The sequence below is a fragment of the Apteryx rowi genome, unplaced genomic scaffold (genome assembly GCF_003343035.1).
Source record: "Apteryx rowi isolate R43461 unplaced genomic scaffold, aptRow1 scaffold_262, whole genome shotgun sequence".
NCBI classification, from domain to species: Eukaryota; Metazoa; Chordata; class Aves; order Apterygiformes; family Apterygidae; genus Apteryx; species Apteryx rowi.
In genome coordinates this window covers 296163-313359 of record NW_020448997.1, presented here as the reverse complement: position 1 = coordinate 313359, position 17197 = coordinate 296163, and the positions used below count along the sequence as shown (strand labels likewise).

At 39.4% G+C, this 17197-nt stretch overlaps 1 protein-coding gene across 4 annotated transcripts in view; it reads left to right on the top strand.

Moving 5' to 3' along the window:
* The first annotated feature begins 557 nt into the window (after positions 1–557).
* SCAMP1 (secretory carrier membrane protein 1) overlaps positions 558–17197 on the top strand; it is a 39868-nt gene continuing 23228 nt past the window's right edge. Inside the window, exons 1-2 of one of the 4 annotated variants that reach the window (XM_026067780.1) lie at positions 558–696; positions 14699–14776. In XM_026067780.1, coding sequence (XP_025923565.1) covers positions 640–696; positions 14699–14776 — 135 coding nt within the window. In that variant the 5' untranslated portion in view covers positions 558–639. Of the gene's footprint in view, positions 697–14692; positions 14777–16275; positions 16435–17197 lie in introns of those variants that run through there. The other 3 variants (XM_026067782.1, XM_026067783.1, XM_026067781.1) reach the window with 3 other exon arrangements.

Below are 17197 nucleotides of genomic sequence, written 5' to 3'. Positions count from 1 at the left end.
CTGCCCTGGCTCACCCTGAGGGGCAGAGATGGAGCAGCAGAGAGGTTTCTTCCTTTTGCGCTGTACTGAGCAAGCCCTAGAGGCGGTTACCAAATAGGAGCTAACGGGCAGCCCCGGCGGCGACGCCAAGGCCGGCCTGGGGCTGGGGCAGCTTCGTGGAGGCGGCGGCGGGACCCCGAGGCGCTCGGCGCCCCCCGCCCCGGCCCGGGCACCCGCCGCCCCGGCGGCCCGGTCGGCCGCCGCTGGCTGCGGGGAGGGCACCGCCACCCATGACGCCATGGCGCGCCGACGCCGGCCGTTAGTAGCGTACACAACCTCCCCCCGTCCCCGGCTGCCGCGCCGGACCCGCCCTTCCCCGCGCTCCGCGATGGAACCTTCCAGCCCACCCCGGGAATGGGAGCGCCCCCTCCCAGCGTGAGGCGGCCCACCCCGCACCGTCATTTCCGGGGCTGCCATTTTGGGAGGTTGGCGCTTCGCGGCTCGTCGGCGGCGGAGGGGGCGGGCTCCGGGGCGCAGCGGCTGGCGACAGCGAGAGCGGCTGGGGCGGGGGGCGGCAGCCTGAGTGCCGCCTGCGTGTGGGGGGCGCGGGGGGACAGAGCCGCCGCCGCCCGGCCGTCGCAGCGCCCGCCTGCCCCCGCCATGTCGGACTTCGACAGCAACCCCTTCGCGGACCCGGACCTCAACAACCCCTTCAAGGTGAGGCTGGGGGCGGGCCGGGGCCGGCGGGGGCCGCCAGCCTGGCCCGCTGCCCCGGCGGGGAGGGGCGGAGCGGCCGCCTCGCAGCCCAGGGCCGCGGGCATCCCCGCGGAGGGGGCTCGCAGCCAGGGCCGGCGCTGCTGGGGCGGGGGGGGGGGGGGGCCCCTCGCCGCGGGGAAGGGGCGAGCGCTGCGGGTAGCGCCGCCCGGGGGGAGCCTGGCCCGCCGGGCTGGCGGGGTCCGCGCGGGGTGCGGGCTGCCTTCGGCCGCGGGCCTGGGGCACGGCTCTGGGGGCGCAGCCGTTTCACAAGTTCAGGTTTCTGTGTTTCGTTTCTCCTTTGGTTGCAAAAATAACACAAATCGCTTTTAGGTGCGTTATTTTGAGAGCAAGACTCTTTTTAATTTTGTCAAGAAATTAGGCTGTGTGAATGCATCCTTATGTATAATGACAGAACTCTTTTTTTTTTTTCCCCCCCTTCGGTTTGACTGACCTATCCTCAGATAATTTAGTGAATTTTCCCCCTCTTTATCTTTTCTTCCCCCTTCAAGCTTACATACTTCTTTACATTATTTCTTAAGTATACAGGGTAGTGATGGCTAGGCACAAGTTCTGCCCTTCACTTCAAAATGGTATATTGTAATGTATTCTAAGGCTTGTAGTTTTTTTGAATTCCTGACCTGTCATGCTCACAGCTGAGAACTGTTTTCTTTACCCACTGTTCCAGCATCGGCTGTCAAGATGAGCTGGCCTCCTTGAATGCTTCCCCTCCTTATCTGTACTTTTTTTATTATTGGAATCCAGTTTAACTAACTTCTTGAGCTGCTTACTTTAATCATCTTACTGAATGTGTTCTTGTTTTTTATGCCACTCTTTGATATCATGCTGATACTTTAAAGCACACACATTCTATATTTCAGTGCGTTTTGGCTCACTGGTTTCAGCTGGAGTAATTAAGCCTTTTTAAAATTAAGCTGTCATGCTTCAAATGTGCTTTCATAGACGTAGCTGCTGAAAATGTAAAGCATTATTGCTGACTACTTTATTCATTTGAGTCTGTCTAAATCATCTCAGTTTAGTTCTTGTTGTCATAAAACTTTGCAAAATCTTTCTTTAAGCTAGTCGATGTGTTTTTCCTTCATATTTTACACAGTGCAGTGACCTAGATCAAGAGCAGCACTGGTGTTGAGTTTGCTGTCAACAAAAGTTTGGACTAACACTAATGAGAGTGCTGTTCTTTTAAATAATTTTGGCACGAAATATCAAAAAGGTGTCACTGTTCTAGAATATGTCTTCAGCAACAAAAAAAGTCTGTTTTCCTCTACTTTCTATACTAATGATGAGAATACTATATAGCAAAATTTTTTGGGTATGGGTACCCAGAGTAGTTAAGGGTATTGGAAACAGTATAGCCAGTATAAATGCCTTTGCATAGCTCATGAGCCCAGGTAATGTGCCCTATGTAGTGTTTCTGAGACCTAAACTAGAGATGTAGCTCAACCACAGGTATACTGTGAGGACACTGCTAAAGCTTATTTGGATTTCCCCACAGGAAAAGACTTCTATTGTAGCTGTTAGGCAAAATCCATGCTCTACTTCTCATCTGCAATGCATCGTGATAAAAGATCTCCAGAACTTGAAGACCACCATTAAAACATTGCTCTGGATTTCTTTTACTTGCAGATGTTATTTTAGGAAACCTGTATGCTTTTTCTTTTCAGGAGGCTTTTTTTCCCCACTTCTTTCAAATGTCTGCTAACTTCTGTCTCATTCTACTGCCCACAGAAGGTGATTTTGCATATCTTTACTCATCCAGGTATTTACTTGAAGGGCCAAATCTTGACTGCCATCTCATTAGCATAGCAAGTTTGAAATTAGTGAGATTTTAACACATGTCTGAACTTCAGTTTAGTCTAACTGTACGTGCTTTAAGAACCAGTATATTTCAGATAGACCCTGGCAGCCTAGGTTATGTTGTCTGAAACCTTATTCAGACTTGTTCATATTTTTATTTTTCTGTAATTGATAACTAATTTCATCATACATAAAATTATTTTCTTTACATTTGCAGCCACTTTATGTGCTGTGTAAAATCGCAAATCAGTGTGGTACAGAAAAGAGGGAGGATCCTCATGTGGAAGAGTTGTTGCCAAGGGCTGAGAGCAGATCATGCTTTTCCTTAAGACTTTTTTTTTTTACTAATTTTATGTAACCTGCTTTTAAGGTTTTCTATAACTATTCTCATGCTTTTTTTTTTTTAAATCAGCAGAAATTCTTGTTTGATGTTGAATCAAAAAAAATATTTTCTTTGGGAAGATAAAAGTGAAATAGAAAAATCTGGTTTGCTTTCTCTGTTGGGTAGTTATTCTTTCTGGAAACCTAAAATTAAATCGTGTTTCCGGTTTGGTATCTGCTGGAAGTAAAAGAATTTAATTTGTAAAATAGGATTTCTTGTTTTAAAGTATTTGCTTGCTTAGACTGATCACAGAACGATGTTGATTTTGAGATAATAGCTATTTGGCCTCTGCTTTTATGTGGTACTTTAAAATAAAAAAAATGAACCCAAAGGCTGATATGCTTTTGAAATCATATTATTCCTGTGTAAATAACTGGCCTCTGGATGGGTGTACAACCCAAATGAAGAGGTGTTTTTGTTTGAAAGACAAGAGGAAATTAAACAAAAAGATAAATAACATGTTAATGTTAAAATGCTTCTGAAATATGATGGCAAAATTGTGTGGAGGAAAATGCATCAATGTACCATACAAATGAAGATGTGATAAGTCCTCTATAATTTGAGAAAGTAGTAGTAGCAGCATTATCATGAAATATACATTTGGTGCAACCTGAATTATTGTAAATGAAAGTTGGACTAATATTGAAAGCTGTTTTATTTCTTTCTCTGGGGAATGCTTGTCACATTTTTTGCTAAGTAAAGCTCTCTTTATTTTGAGTTAACTTTATGCAATTAGCTTGTTTATGTCAGAGCAGCAAGGGCAGGCTGCCATTTAAGGGAAAGTGAGCTGGGAGCTGAGGGTGACAGCAAGTCAGATAGAGGCAGAGACATCACTGACAAGTGGTGCAGTCCCACAGCACCCAAACAAGGCGAGCAGAGCAGGTTCAGTGATGGTAACTGTGGTCAGCCGGGAGTCCAGAGTGCCAGACAAGTTCATAGTGAGGAGGTAGGTCTGAGGTCAAGCCAGGATGTTAAGTCAGGGTCAGAATCAGATCCAGTGACAGTAACTGGGGTCAGCCAACAGTCCCATTATCACCAGGCAAGTCCCTAGTGATGAAGTAAGTCTGAACACATAGGAGGGATTCAGCTATGCTCAAGGCCTGGACAATTTATTCTTGAATAGACTACGCCAGTGCAAAATAAATTTTGTATAATCAGACAAAGGTATTTTTGAAATTAGCTTAAACCTCTTCCTAGGTAGCTGTCTCCTTGCCACATTGGCAGTGGATTTTTGTTTTGTCTTGTTTTTGTCATGGAATAGGGGATACTTGTATTCTTTTATCTTGGGAGATGGTGCAAATACAAAGGTTCTGAAACTACAGTCTCTTGACATCCAGTATAAATTTCATTTACACTGAAATAATTCTGCAGTAACTCAACTACAAAAATGTGGGGGGGGGTTGAGTGTGAATGATATTAATTACTGAGAGAAGAAATAACTCATCTCTAGTGCTTTTACAGTGTTCTAATGGATTCCTCAGGGTTTTTTTATTTATTTTTAAGTAGAGCTATGAATTTCATAGGCCTTTGTGGCTTGGCTGACCGGCTGTAAAAAGGTTTGAGGACTATTACACTTGTCCAGAAATATGAAACAGTTACTTCTGAGTGACTGTGGAACTGAGGCTTAAACTGGGTTCTATGTTGAATTCTGCTGGGTCAGTTCCTTTGACTTCTTTGGAGCTCTGGGCAAGTGCAGGTATTTGATACTGTAGAAATTAAGGTAGGATTGAAAAGTAAGATACACTTGTATTTGAATGTGAATGATGACATTACAGTAAAAAAATCACTAAGCAGTGTGGGTGAAAACTGAACAAGATGCATGACATTCTGTTCAAGTTTTAACTTGGTAGGACACGATCATGTGAACCCTCAAATGTGTGTCACGTTAACTATGTGAGTGGTTTCTCTGGGTGGGATTCAATATCCGAATGTAAGTAAATAGTGACATTTTAGATGCCATGTGGTATCTTGGTTAGCTGCCAGCTGTTGCTCTAAAAATGTGGGTCTCTTGTGGATGTCCAAGATGTTTTAAGATAGCTAAAAATGGCATTAGGCACCTGACTTGCTCCCACTGAGGTCACAGGATTACTTGACTCACTAGAACTAAGTATATGTTAGAGCTTGACTTTACTACAGAAGTAGTTCCAGTTATAATTTGGATATTGCACTTAATCTGACTCGCATGAATGCAAATTAATCTTCTGTCTGGTTTGGCAGGAAGTATGAGTTGATGGTCTGACGCTCAAGCTAGTAGTGTGTTGATGACTGCTACCCTGTATGCCTGCAGAGTCCAGGCAGTTTACACCTTAACTGCTATTGTTCAAATGAAGCTGAAGTGAGTGAAAGTTACAGCAAGGGAGAGAAGTCTTAATTATTTTTGAAGGATCAAGACCCTAATTACTTGAATTGTTTCTGTAGTATTTATACTTCATATTGCAAAAACTTTGTTGTATGCCTGTATGCATAGCTCTTTTTTTTAATCTGATTATAAAATATACCCAATTAATTTGTCTGTCTTTTAAATTAGTAAAGAACATAAAATACTGACTTTATTATCTGGTTTCACTTTGGTAACTTCAGAATTTCTGAATTCCTCAAAACCTTGCATAATTTAATGTGAAACATCATGATATTGGAGGTGTTCTTTAACATACCTAGTTAGCTTTCAAAAGTATGCTTCATCAGCACTGTAGGTGCAATACTGTGATGTGTTTTAATGGATACTGTACTCTTTTTGTATTTTCAGTAAAGTGTGAGAAGGTATTGCACTAGAATGGCTAGCCTTCCTGCTTCAAGAACTATACATTGAGACTGTAACATTGCAAAGAGGAACATGCCACACCTCAGAGCCAAGGAAAGGGAGAGTTTTGAGAACAGTTCAGAGATAGAGGTGATGCTTTTTTAGGGGCTACCACTCCATTGCAAGATAGGACTGCTGTGGGATTTAGGACAAATTCATCCATGGGAGTCTATGAAGTTTTATTTGGTTTCAGAGGTGGCAAATTTGGTTTACTCAATAGCTCAGAATCTGCATAGTCTGGCTTCCAATCAGATAGTGTGGCCTGTAGTGGGAATTGCTTGACAGCCATGTATAACAACCATGGGTTGGCTACTTTTGCGCTATCCTATTTGTTGATTGTGCTGTGGCGATGCTAGATTGAAAATCTTTGAATGTCATGGTGGGGGGAGAAGAGATGGCTGATCAGTGAATGAGAAGTTAAATTTGAAACTGAAAGAACTGAAGTATTCTAGTGGTTATTCCTTGGGGTTGTGGGTGTGTGTTTATGGGGGTTTTTGTTTGTTTGTTGAAGTAAAAACTACTTCTGTAACTTTAAGTGATTAATTCCTCTGAATGTAACACATGTAACTTTTGAGGCCAGCTCTTTCTCATAGTAAGTAGTTTTTAATCATAGGTTGGAATATACTGTTGCAGGTACAAGACACTAAGGCTTTCTTTATACTGTAAAATATAAACTTTATGCTACTATTAATGTGCTATTAGGACAGCAAAACTTATCTGGATCTTAAAATTAAGTTGCTCCTTGTGAAATTTTTGTCAACTTACACTTTCTTGGGCCTATGATAGTGAAGGAAGAAATAAAGCATGAAGAATTTATAATACTTGACACTGTTCATCAAAACATGAGTAACTTTTTGAAACTTTTCCTTGTGTAGCTTGTTGTGGCATGGACAGGGTGAAAATCTTTGGGGAGTTTAGCTGTTTGATATATACCAAATCTTTACTGGACATATGCAAATTTCAACTTCAGAGGCTTAATCTGGCTGAATGTAGATGATGTTATGGAACTGGAAAATGCATCCTTCATGTGCAGGCTATCCTCCTTTCCAAGTGTCAGGTCCTTATTTAAAAAAGAACAGTTAACAGGAGAAGAAAAAGCTTTGATATCCACTGCTGGCAAAAAACATTTTGCTTCAAATTTTGTTCTAAAAAGCTAAGCTTTGTCTGCACCCTCCCTTCTCCTGCAAAAACCTCAGGTGGGCATATTGAAAGCAAAGTACAGCATATGGAGAGTTTCAGTTGATTGGTTGCTCTCCAAAACTCATTCTTTATAAAGAGTGGGGTGGATAGTTTTCTCTCTGATCAAGAAATTGAAAAACTCAGGGAAACAGTCATAGATACGTTTGTTGTGTTTTTACTTAACTGTTTGGAGCCATCAGTTTGATCTTTGAAGGTACTCCGCAGAGGAGAAAACTGCTGTTGAACTCTCAGCAGAATGTGTACATCCAGAATATTATTGACAATATTTTTCACACTTAGAAAAGGCTAATGTGAAATGAAATAGGTATAGAGAACAGTTTCTGTGATAATCAATGGAGAGTTTATCTTGAAATGAAAAGAGCTTAGTTTTTCATGCAGTAAAACAAAGGTTATGGGGAACTTGGTTGGGAAAACATACCAGTGAGAGACAAGATCTAAACTGGAAGTCAGTATTGTGCATGAAGATGGGTATAACTCATCAGTAATAACGGTAGACTAAAAACTAGAAGGGTTCTAATCTTTCAGAGTGAAGTACTGGAACCGCCAATAGAAGTAGTAGGGATAAGAAATCCGTGTTGGTTACGATGGACCTTGCTAGATTTGTAGATCTGAGCTCATGATCTCTGAGTCCACTCTGGGGACTGTGCTTCTAGTTTGCATGCAGTCAGGTTTTTTGAAGGCATAACATCACTACTGAGCATGATGAGTAGTTTGGAGGATCAGATTGGTGCTGCACATTTCTTGCTATCCGGGAACTTCCTTCCAAGCACAAAAAGCAACAGGGAAAAATGCATAGCCAAGTGAAGTGTGTTTTTTTTTTTTTTTTTTTTTTTTTTTTTTTAACAGTAAATGCTGAGGATGCTGGCAGAATAAAGGCTCTGGGCGGTGTCAGTGACTATTAAAGCAATTAGGGTGTAGTTATTTGTGAGGATCTTGAAGCAAAAGACACAAATTGTATGCTGGCACAGCTGAAGGGCAGCCAATGTCTGATCTTAGAGGTAGATGATAGGATTGATATAATGACTTGCTGATTGGTGATATTCTCTAACCCTCCGCGTGCTGCCCCCCCCCCCCCCACTTTGGGTTTTTAAAACAAGAAACCTTTTTGTGTCCATTGTAAACTTGCTCACATGTTTAATACTTTCTTGGAAAATGAATAAAATTCTTTATAGAAGAACTTCTTCCTAAGAGTATTGTGGTGAAGGGAACTGTTTCCTCAGCTTGGATTGAAACTACTCCAGTAATCAAGAGGTCATGCCTATCTCTGAATAAACTAAACTAAAGCTGAAAATGAAGATTTCTGATTGCCTGCTTAGCTTTTTTCTTCCCTCAGCTGTTCTTAAGGAGTCTTATGGACTGATAAATTGTTGTCTATTATTGCTTCTTCTGACTTTATTCACAAAAAAAATCAATCCTGTTCTTTTAAAACAATTTGTATGTTCATAGTGTGTTGTTTCTCCTTACTCTTTTTTTTTTCTGAGACTAACCAAGTGTATTTGTCAAATATTTTATTTGGTGCTGGCCTATGAATTCAATGTAAACACTTTTAAAAATATGCTGTCAATTCTAAATGCAGCATTCCAGTTTTACCTATTTTTCCAAACAACATGATTACTATATTCTTGTCATGTATAATACTTCTGGTAATATGATCCAAGTTTTGGAAGGTATTTAGTTGTTGTCTTTGCTTCTTCCTGTCAACCAGTGTTAAAACTCTACCTTATTATACTATTCTTTTAGTGGTTACCTTTGTTCCCCTTATCCTTTTCCTGGTAAGTGTTTTATGCATATATCCCTGTTTTTGTTTGCTGCAAACTTTTTTGCTCTACTTTGGTTATATGATTTTTATTCTAAATTCTTGTTTTCAATTGCTGATGTGTTGTAAAACCTTTAGAATGAGTATTCATAAACCTACTTTCCTGACCTCTGCAATAAAATGTTGCTCTTACCTCTTTGCTAGTCCTTGGAAGCAAACCATGCTAAACTAAATTAAAAGTTGTGCACAGAATGTTGTTTATTAATATCACTGATATCACTTATTTAATTTCTTTTAAAAACAAAAAATGCAAACACACCTCAGACTTATTGTAAATTACTTGTGTATAAGAGCCATGCTTTGGCCTTTTTGGTACAAGAATGTGTATACCTCAAAATTAGAAGTGTGTGGTGTTTGTGTTTTTTTTGTTTTTTTTCTAATAAAAAATCTCAAGGACAGTTTGTCAGGAAAGAATTCCTAGATCTCTACTTTCTCTTCACTGACTAACTTAAGCAATTAAAATTACAGTGAGAAACATAAACTTAGCTAGTGGGCTTGTTCAGAATATTTTCACATTGTCTATGCTAACAAAGCATCTTATTCTAGAAGAATGCTGGACCCATTCCCAATGAACACTAATACAAAGAATCATTACAGATGTATCTGGTTCTTCCATCTTTAATTTTTTTAATTTGTTCTGTGTTAATGAAACTCGGTAGCTGATGACTAGCTTTGGTCTCCTAGACAACAGAAATATCTTAATTTGTTTTTTAAAAAACTGTAAAAACTTGCGTAGAATAGATCATTCTGCTCCATTTCAGCCACATGCTCTTTGATTTTGGGTGGCAGGGCAGGGGGGAGCTACCTTCCTTTTCTTTACATTTTATCTTGTAATTACTGGAGTTTATACATTATGTGTGTTAACTGAACATTCAGTTAACTTTATCTGTGTCTGAATGATGTATTATTTGTTAACCTAGTACTGGAGACATTTTTAATAGTTGTGTAGCTGCACTTGCCTATGTGAGATGCAGATGTTTGCAGGGGGAGTTGTTTAGTGTGTGTGTGTGACCACCTCTTCCATTCTTGATGTAAATACTGGGGTGATGCTTGTACCTGACTCTTAGTGATTCAAAGAATGTGATTCTAGTCTTTCCTTTTGAGATTGATATTGCGGGAGGAATAGTACAAGAAGCAGAGAAGAGGAAAGATTAGATGGAAACAGTTAAGTTGTATTGATTTATCGATACTCCCTTCTTTCAAACTAATTCGGATATCAAAAATGTGATCTGAAATGATCACATAGCTGCATGTATGACTTCCCTGCACTGCTAAGTACAATATCTGGGCTTGAATGATGATGTTCTTAAACTCTGCTCCCTGGTTGATGAGGCTAATAATTCATAAATTAAGAGACAAGGAACTGGAGAAACTGAATTGGCAGGAGCTTGGATCAGGTAAGGCTGGAGAGGGAAGTGCTGATTGGAAAGAGGGAACAAGGAGTTTGGGAATTATTGGGATTGGAATTCCAGGACTGGCTGGGTGGCTGAGAAGAATCAGATTGTGGCAAGGCACTAGTGCTAGGGCAGGTTCGTTCTGGGCAGAAGTACTGGTCCACCAAAACAGTCTTTTCGGTTGGAGATTGAACCAGGCATTCTGCAGTTACCCCATTCTGTGGCTGACATCAGATATTTGAGGTCTTTTGCAGAAAGTATTGACCTTACCTTCTGCTCCTCTGTAGAGGGTAACCTGATTTTTGTAATGTGGCTCAAGTGGTTGGGGTCTTTGGATGTTTGGTGGTTCCAGCCATGCTCCTGTTTTGTATTGGTGTCTATATGCTATCACATACGGAAACTCATCACTGTTTTTTTTTCCTGTTTCTTGCTATTAACAACCAAAAGGAACTAGAAAATAAGGCATTTTTAAACTTCATTCATTATATAGGTAGAAGATCAAACATGGAAAAAATAGGCTATGCCCAACTGGATGTATTTATTCCTGTAGAACATGATAGTCTTCATTGTTTTGTCCTGCCCCTACCCCAGGATGTATATCTCACACAATGTACAAGTTTGGTAGCATCTATTCAAGGACAGACATTAAATGCCATTTTTTTCCTTTTTTTGAGTGTGTCGTACCACTTAATTGTTCATTATTCAACCCCTGATTAACTTCTAAATTAAATGTTTTATTATTCTGCAGCAATGAGTACTTCGTTTTTTTGCACCGCACCTAAATGAGTTGGCATTCACTCCATTCTTAAAATGAGATGCCAAGAGTGTAAGGTAAAAGATGCACGGTCATTTTGGATATTCTTTAGGATGTCAGGTCCAATCTTTTTAAGTGTTACAAGTACTGTCAGAAATATGAAGTGCAGCTCCTGTTGGCATCAGCTATTCACTGCACCATAGATGTTCAGAACAGTTCAAAGTCCAGGAGCCTCCAACTGGACATTTGGAGCATGGGGAGCTTGTTTCTTTTTGTTCTGAGGTTAAGTGCTTAGGCTCTTCACCTGGTATTGCAAAAGATCTCTGAATGAATACAGGACAGATTGAAATCTCCAGACTAGTACTCGCCTCCTTTAGCTATATATATATTCCACACACACACACACACACACACCCTGTAATCTCTGGTTTGTTTCTCCTCATGTCTTCCAGCTTCTGGAAGCAATCAGGCCATGAGTTTCTGCTGAAGCTCAGACTCTATAAGTGAGGCTTTCTGAGAGCAGAATTTGAATGCTATTTGGCATGATGGGGTCCAGTTTGAGTATTTCAGTACAACTATAATAGTTTTTTGAAGTTTTCCTACTGGATAATGAAACTTTTCTTATGTAGAGCTGATGTTAAATGCCCTCTGAGTCATTCAGTTTTTTCAGAGTTCCTGCTACTTTTGCAAACCACTAATGAGTCAGTAAGAAATAGGAGTGTTTGGCAGAAGTATAGCAGTAATGACGATTGCTAATTCAAAAGGGGAACAGACTTGTGATGGAGGACTACTTGCTGTGTATATCTAAGCATATAATGTATTCCTAAAACTGAGGCTTGATGAAATAAGCTTGCTTAGCTAAATCAAGAGAAACATATACTTCCTGCCATTCTTATTAGTCAGCAATAAAATGTTGCAATAGCTTTGTGGAAAGATGTAAGAAATTCTTTTTCCCCTGCCCTTTCCTAAAACACTTGGAGAAGAAAGTTTTTCTTTCATCGGATATCTATCATCATTTGCATGTTTGTAGTTGTAAACAGATTGCATTTCTGAATTGACTTGACCACTGTTTCCTGCTTTTTGGAAACCTGCTGCTGCTCAGTGGTGCTCTCATGAATCTGTCCTATTCAAGTTATTCAAACAGTTGCATTTGCTGTCCTTCTTGGACAGAATCAGACTATCAGATACTGAAAAAACACAGAAATTCAGTGTTGAAATGTGCTCTTTAAGCAACCAAGTCAACTTAAAGTACTAAGTGCTATTTGAGTTGTGATTATGTAGACTTACTTTTTAGCTATGTGGCTGATGGGTAGCAAGTTTCATATGTGTCTACACTTCAGTGATTTTATAGTTTGTAGGGATACAGTCATTTTCTTTAAGGTAGATTATGTTCTGGGTAATTTTAGTGAACTTAGTTTGTTTTTTGTCTTCTACTGCATTAAAAATGTATATTAGTTCCCAGAATTGATTATTTAAATGCAAGTATTCCTCACAGGTTGGACTGAAACACAGGCCTGAGGACTGAAATCTCCAGAACTAGAAAACTGAGGAACAAATAACATACTTCAGACTCATCTACTTGGAAGACTTTTTTTGGTTCAGTTTACAGTGGTTCATGTATTGAGGCTTCAACTAGCCTCCCAAGCCAGTGTAAAGTTTGCCCTTGTGTTCTTGCTGGAATTTTCTGATCTTCAGATGGGGTGCTTCCCAATCTCTGTCTTGGTGGCTGAGTAAGGTTGGGTTGGAATTTCCCTTTTTGCAATGTTTTGTGCTCTCATTTTTTGATTCTTCAGGACCTTGTGTGAAAAACTAAGGGAGATGAAGATATGAAATCATGCTGTCAGCACTCTTTTTGCACATTTTTCTCTAGTTCCTTCATTTTTCTTTTCTCCTTCCCTTCCTGTTCGTATTCATGCACAACATGCTGGGTTTTATTGCAAAGGGTAAATAGCTGGCAATCTTGTTTTCAGTATTGCTTTAGTTACATGTAATCCTTCATGCTTGATTGTTTTAAGGAGCAGGAGAAGAATTGCTATTTGAAGGACTAAATTCAACCATTTACTATTCTTCTGATGTAGTGCCAGATGGCAGTCCATAGAATGGCTACCAATTGATGTTATTCTGACAGGTCACTTGTTAATTTTGAAATACTGGTGCCTGTTGATGTGAGAAGTTGCACATTCAGTGACAGGAGGCATTAACAACATTTACACACATTCTCATTAAGTACCGTCTTATCAAATTGTGATTTACAAAGGGTTTACTGTCTTTCAAAATCGCTAGCTTGAGAGAGAATAACCTGGGAGCTCATGACTGATAATCGTGTGGAAGAAGCTATGATTTGAGAGTGTTTATGGAAGGGGTGCCATACCAAATGGATGAAGCAAGCACTAACATACTTTCTGCTCTGCTAGTTTACACTGCCCCTAAAAGGCTAGAAWAAATTCAAATTCAGGCCAGTGACCTAACTTTCTACAATCCTGTATATTGAATTATGAAGCATCTTATTTGTGTTAATTAAAAAAAAAAATCTTTTTTGATCTGTGCTATCTCTGTATCTAGATAGTAGGTTACTGCTGTCAAGATTAAGTTAATGCCGTAATAGATGCTGATTCTAAGAAACTAGACTTTATTTCTTAGTACCTTAGTAGTTTTATTTAATCCACACAGACTTAAATATACACTTACTGTAACTACTTAAAAAAATTAAGATTAATATTTCATACTGAGGTTTTAACTTTAGCTGTCTTTCTAAGAAATATAGATGTATGTAAATACTGATCTTCTTCCCAGCCTTTAATTGCAATTTGTTTTCTAACTTGAACTAATTGACTGTTGAAATTAAGAAACTATAACTATTTGGTATAGATACAAATTTACTATTTATTTATTTATATACTTTTTTAGTGTGTTTATATGTGTGTGTGTATATATATATATAACTTTGTACATTTGTGTGTCTGTTTAAATGTAACTAGCTATATTGAATAAGTGGAATTCTTAATTTTTAGAAAACCTTCCTCTCATCCATTCTTACATTCTGAAGGTGCAAAAACCTTAAATTAAACCACAAAAATGACACATTTGGAAGCAGGCATTACATGGGATATATACAATTTTTCTTCATATTAAGTTGGTCTCTTCTATTATAGTGAGTAATTCTGCTCTTCTACAGAACCAAGCCTACCAGTCTTTAGCATAGAAAAACATGTCATTCCTGAAGTTACTTTCTCAGTTAAACCTTAAGCAGTCCTCCCTGCTGCATAGTTCCTTGGAGAAGAAAGAACATCTTTTCATATTTTTTCCCAGTTCAGGCAAAAGCTGAACCAGGAGATGCTTTTGGCATTATGGGACGCTTTTTTCCTCAGCTCCATTTTTTTTTTAATGGTTTTACTATTGTTGAAGGTTTGGGAAATAGTTTTCGGCAGAGAAAACACAAAGTTAAAGCTCTTTTTTTCTGTTATGCTCTTTGTTTAGTGTATAGCTGTGGAGTCCGGCAGCCTAAATAGCAGGACAGTGTTTTCTTCCCTTCTCTATTGAGAGCTTTTCTCTTATAAATCAGCTGTGTGACAGATGGAGTTTCTCTTGGACTGTGTTAATCTAGGTTTGTAAGAAGCTCAGAATGGAATGATGTCATTTAGGGGACAGAGAAGGAAAAAATGGATATTTACAGGATTTTAAAGTGCAAATTAAAACTTTTTTTAGATTGAAACAACAGTTGAGTTTTATGTGATATAATGATGCAAGTGTTGACTCCTTGCTTTTATATGTGTGCATATGTTTACAGAATTATTTTCTTTTCTAGGATCCCTCAGTAACACAAGTGACAAGAAATGTTCCTCCAGGATTAGATGAGTACAATCCTTTTTCTGATTCAAGAACAGTAAGCACATTTATTTCTTAAGCATGCTGTTAATCTTTCTGGGTAAGATTTGTGGGGGCTGTTTACAGAACTCACAAAATCTGTGAAGTACTAGCTAGAGGCAGTGGAAGATTTATAAGGATAGATAGTACCATAAAGTGTTTGGAGGATTCACTGGATAGGTCTGACTTAAGTGAGCTTGGAACTCTCAAGGAAGAGTGGCTCCCTGAAAGGGAGCCCAAACAGAATTTCATTTTTGCCCTCTTTAATAAGATTTCTGGTGGCCTGTCCTTTAAACTTTTCTAAATTTTGTCCTTGCTTAACAGCATGTGTGAATGTGGCACACTTCCTCTGTGTCTTGCTGTTGATTCCCATTTCACTTACAGAAGTGTTGCTCAGAATGAGGAAAAACACTGCATTTTACAGTCCACAGGCAATGAGTAGTTGTGCTGTACTAAAAAGGAATAGCTTAAGACTGAGAAACACAGTTGGTTTTACTTCTTATATAGCTTGGACTTGCCACTTAATGGCTATGTTTCACTGTTAATAACAACAGATAGTTAAAGTTTTTAGAGAAGCTGAAAATGGCATTTTTCAATTAGAAATCCATTTTTTTTCCTGTTTATGTTAGCAAGTGGTAAGATGGGAATCTGATTGACAGTCTATAGCATTAACCTTCTTCCCCCTTTCTCCCCCTCCCTGTCCCACAAATTCAAGTTAATAAAACATGCTGAGCTGCACAGACAAATATTTCTCTACTGCAAATCCAGACAGATTTGTTTCCTCTGTGAGAAACTGACTTCAAACTCTGAATGCTGACATTGGTTTTCATAGCTCAGTTGTTTCCCTTTGCTAAGGGAGATGACACTTATCCTGATAACCAAGGAAGAAATGACAGGACAGAAAAATAAGTTAGCTCTACCTCCCCCNGCATTCAGCTTTTCTCTGTAAAGTTTTAAGTCTCAAGTGTCACCACTTTGATATCAAACATGTGAAATCAGGAATCCTGGTTTTCTGGCTTCTTATCAAATTTCAAAGCCTGTATTATTTTTGATTATAAATCCAAACATAGTTTTCAATGAATGGTATAAATGTCAGATTAATTGTCTTTGCCTACATCTTCAGTGGTTTTCTCTCCAGTGCTAGCAGTCACCATGGAGAGGACTTTGGTTTTTTTTGTCATGTTACTGAAATCAACAAGGACCAGATGAGATTAGAGAATTAGTATTGCTGCTTAATCATTTGATGGAATTACTGTTAAAGGGGGCTTGTAATTTCTTCCTTCTCCTAGATCTTCTGCTAGTGCATGTTGAACTTCTACCCTGAGACCTCTGTGTGCGTGTCTATATATGTATAGCAGGTATAGATGCAGTGATACAGATAGCATGAACTTTCAATCTGGAGGTATTACAGATTTGAAAAAATGCATGCATAGAGTATGTTGTGTGGTGGGTGGGTTTTTTTGTTTGTTTGGGTGGTTTTGTGTGTGTGTGTGTTTTTTTGTTTTGTTTTTTTTTGAGGCATGCCTCTTAACTGATTTTTTTCAGTAAATTCCTGGACAGTACCCCATCTTACATCTGAACACAATGAAGAGTTAACAGAAAAATTGATGAGCTACACCTGGCTTCTTTTGGAAGCTTTTTTTTATTACTACTTCTGATACAAATGCACTTTTCAAGGTAAATAAAATACTCTAGCCTCATGGGGAAATCTATTCAAAAGAATGTCTTCTGACCATCTATCTCCAGCCAACATCAGAAGTAGTAATATTAATTCACATCTCTGCCCAGTGTAGCTGTGACAGTAAGACATGAAATAAAAAGGCATATCCAGGCAGTACCGTTTGCGGGGAGACAAAGTGCTGTATTCTGAGGCAGATTGAATTTCAGGGTTGATACGAGTACCTTGTAGTAATCTGTCTGTGAGAGTCAAAGACATGGGCCTTTGAAGTAAGATCTCTGTAAAAAGATTAAACTTGGTTCCCATGGCCAAATGTGTGTGCTGTATGGTAACTCTTACCCAGTAAAGACTAGAGGTCAGTGCAGTGCTCACAATACAAGTCTGAGTAACTAGTGATGGTTACATCCTTATAAAAGGTGGAATTGCTGACCATTCATCTGTCTCTCTGTCAGTACTCCTCAGTCCTATCCAAGGCTGTAAAATGGTCAGATCCCTCTCTGCTGTGCCCAAATTCTGAGCATCGGGCTAGGAAACAAATAGCATTGGGACAGGTATGACAAAATAAAGTGCCAACCCATAGGTTGAGAAGGACCTCTGGAGGTAATCTTCTTCAACTCCCTGTTCAAAGTGGGTCCAAACTAGATGAGGCTTCTCAGTGTCTTGTCCAGATGAGTTTTGAATAGATCCAAGGATGAAGATCCCATGATCTCCTTGTGCAACCTGTTTGGGTGTTTGACAGCTCTTAGAGTGATTTTCCCCCCC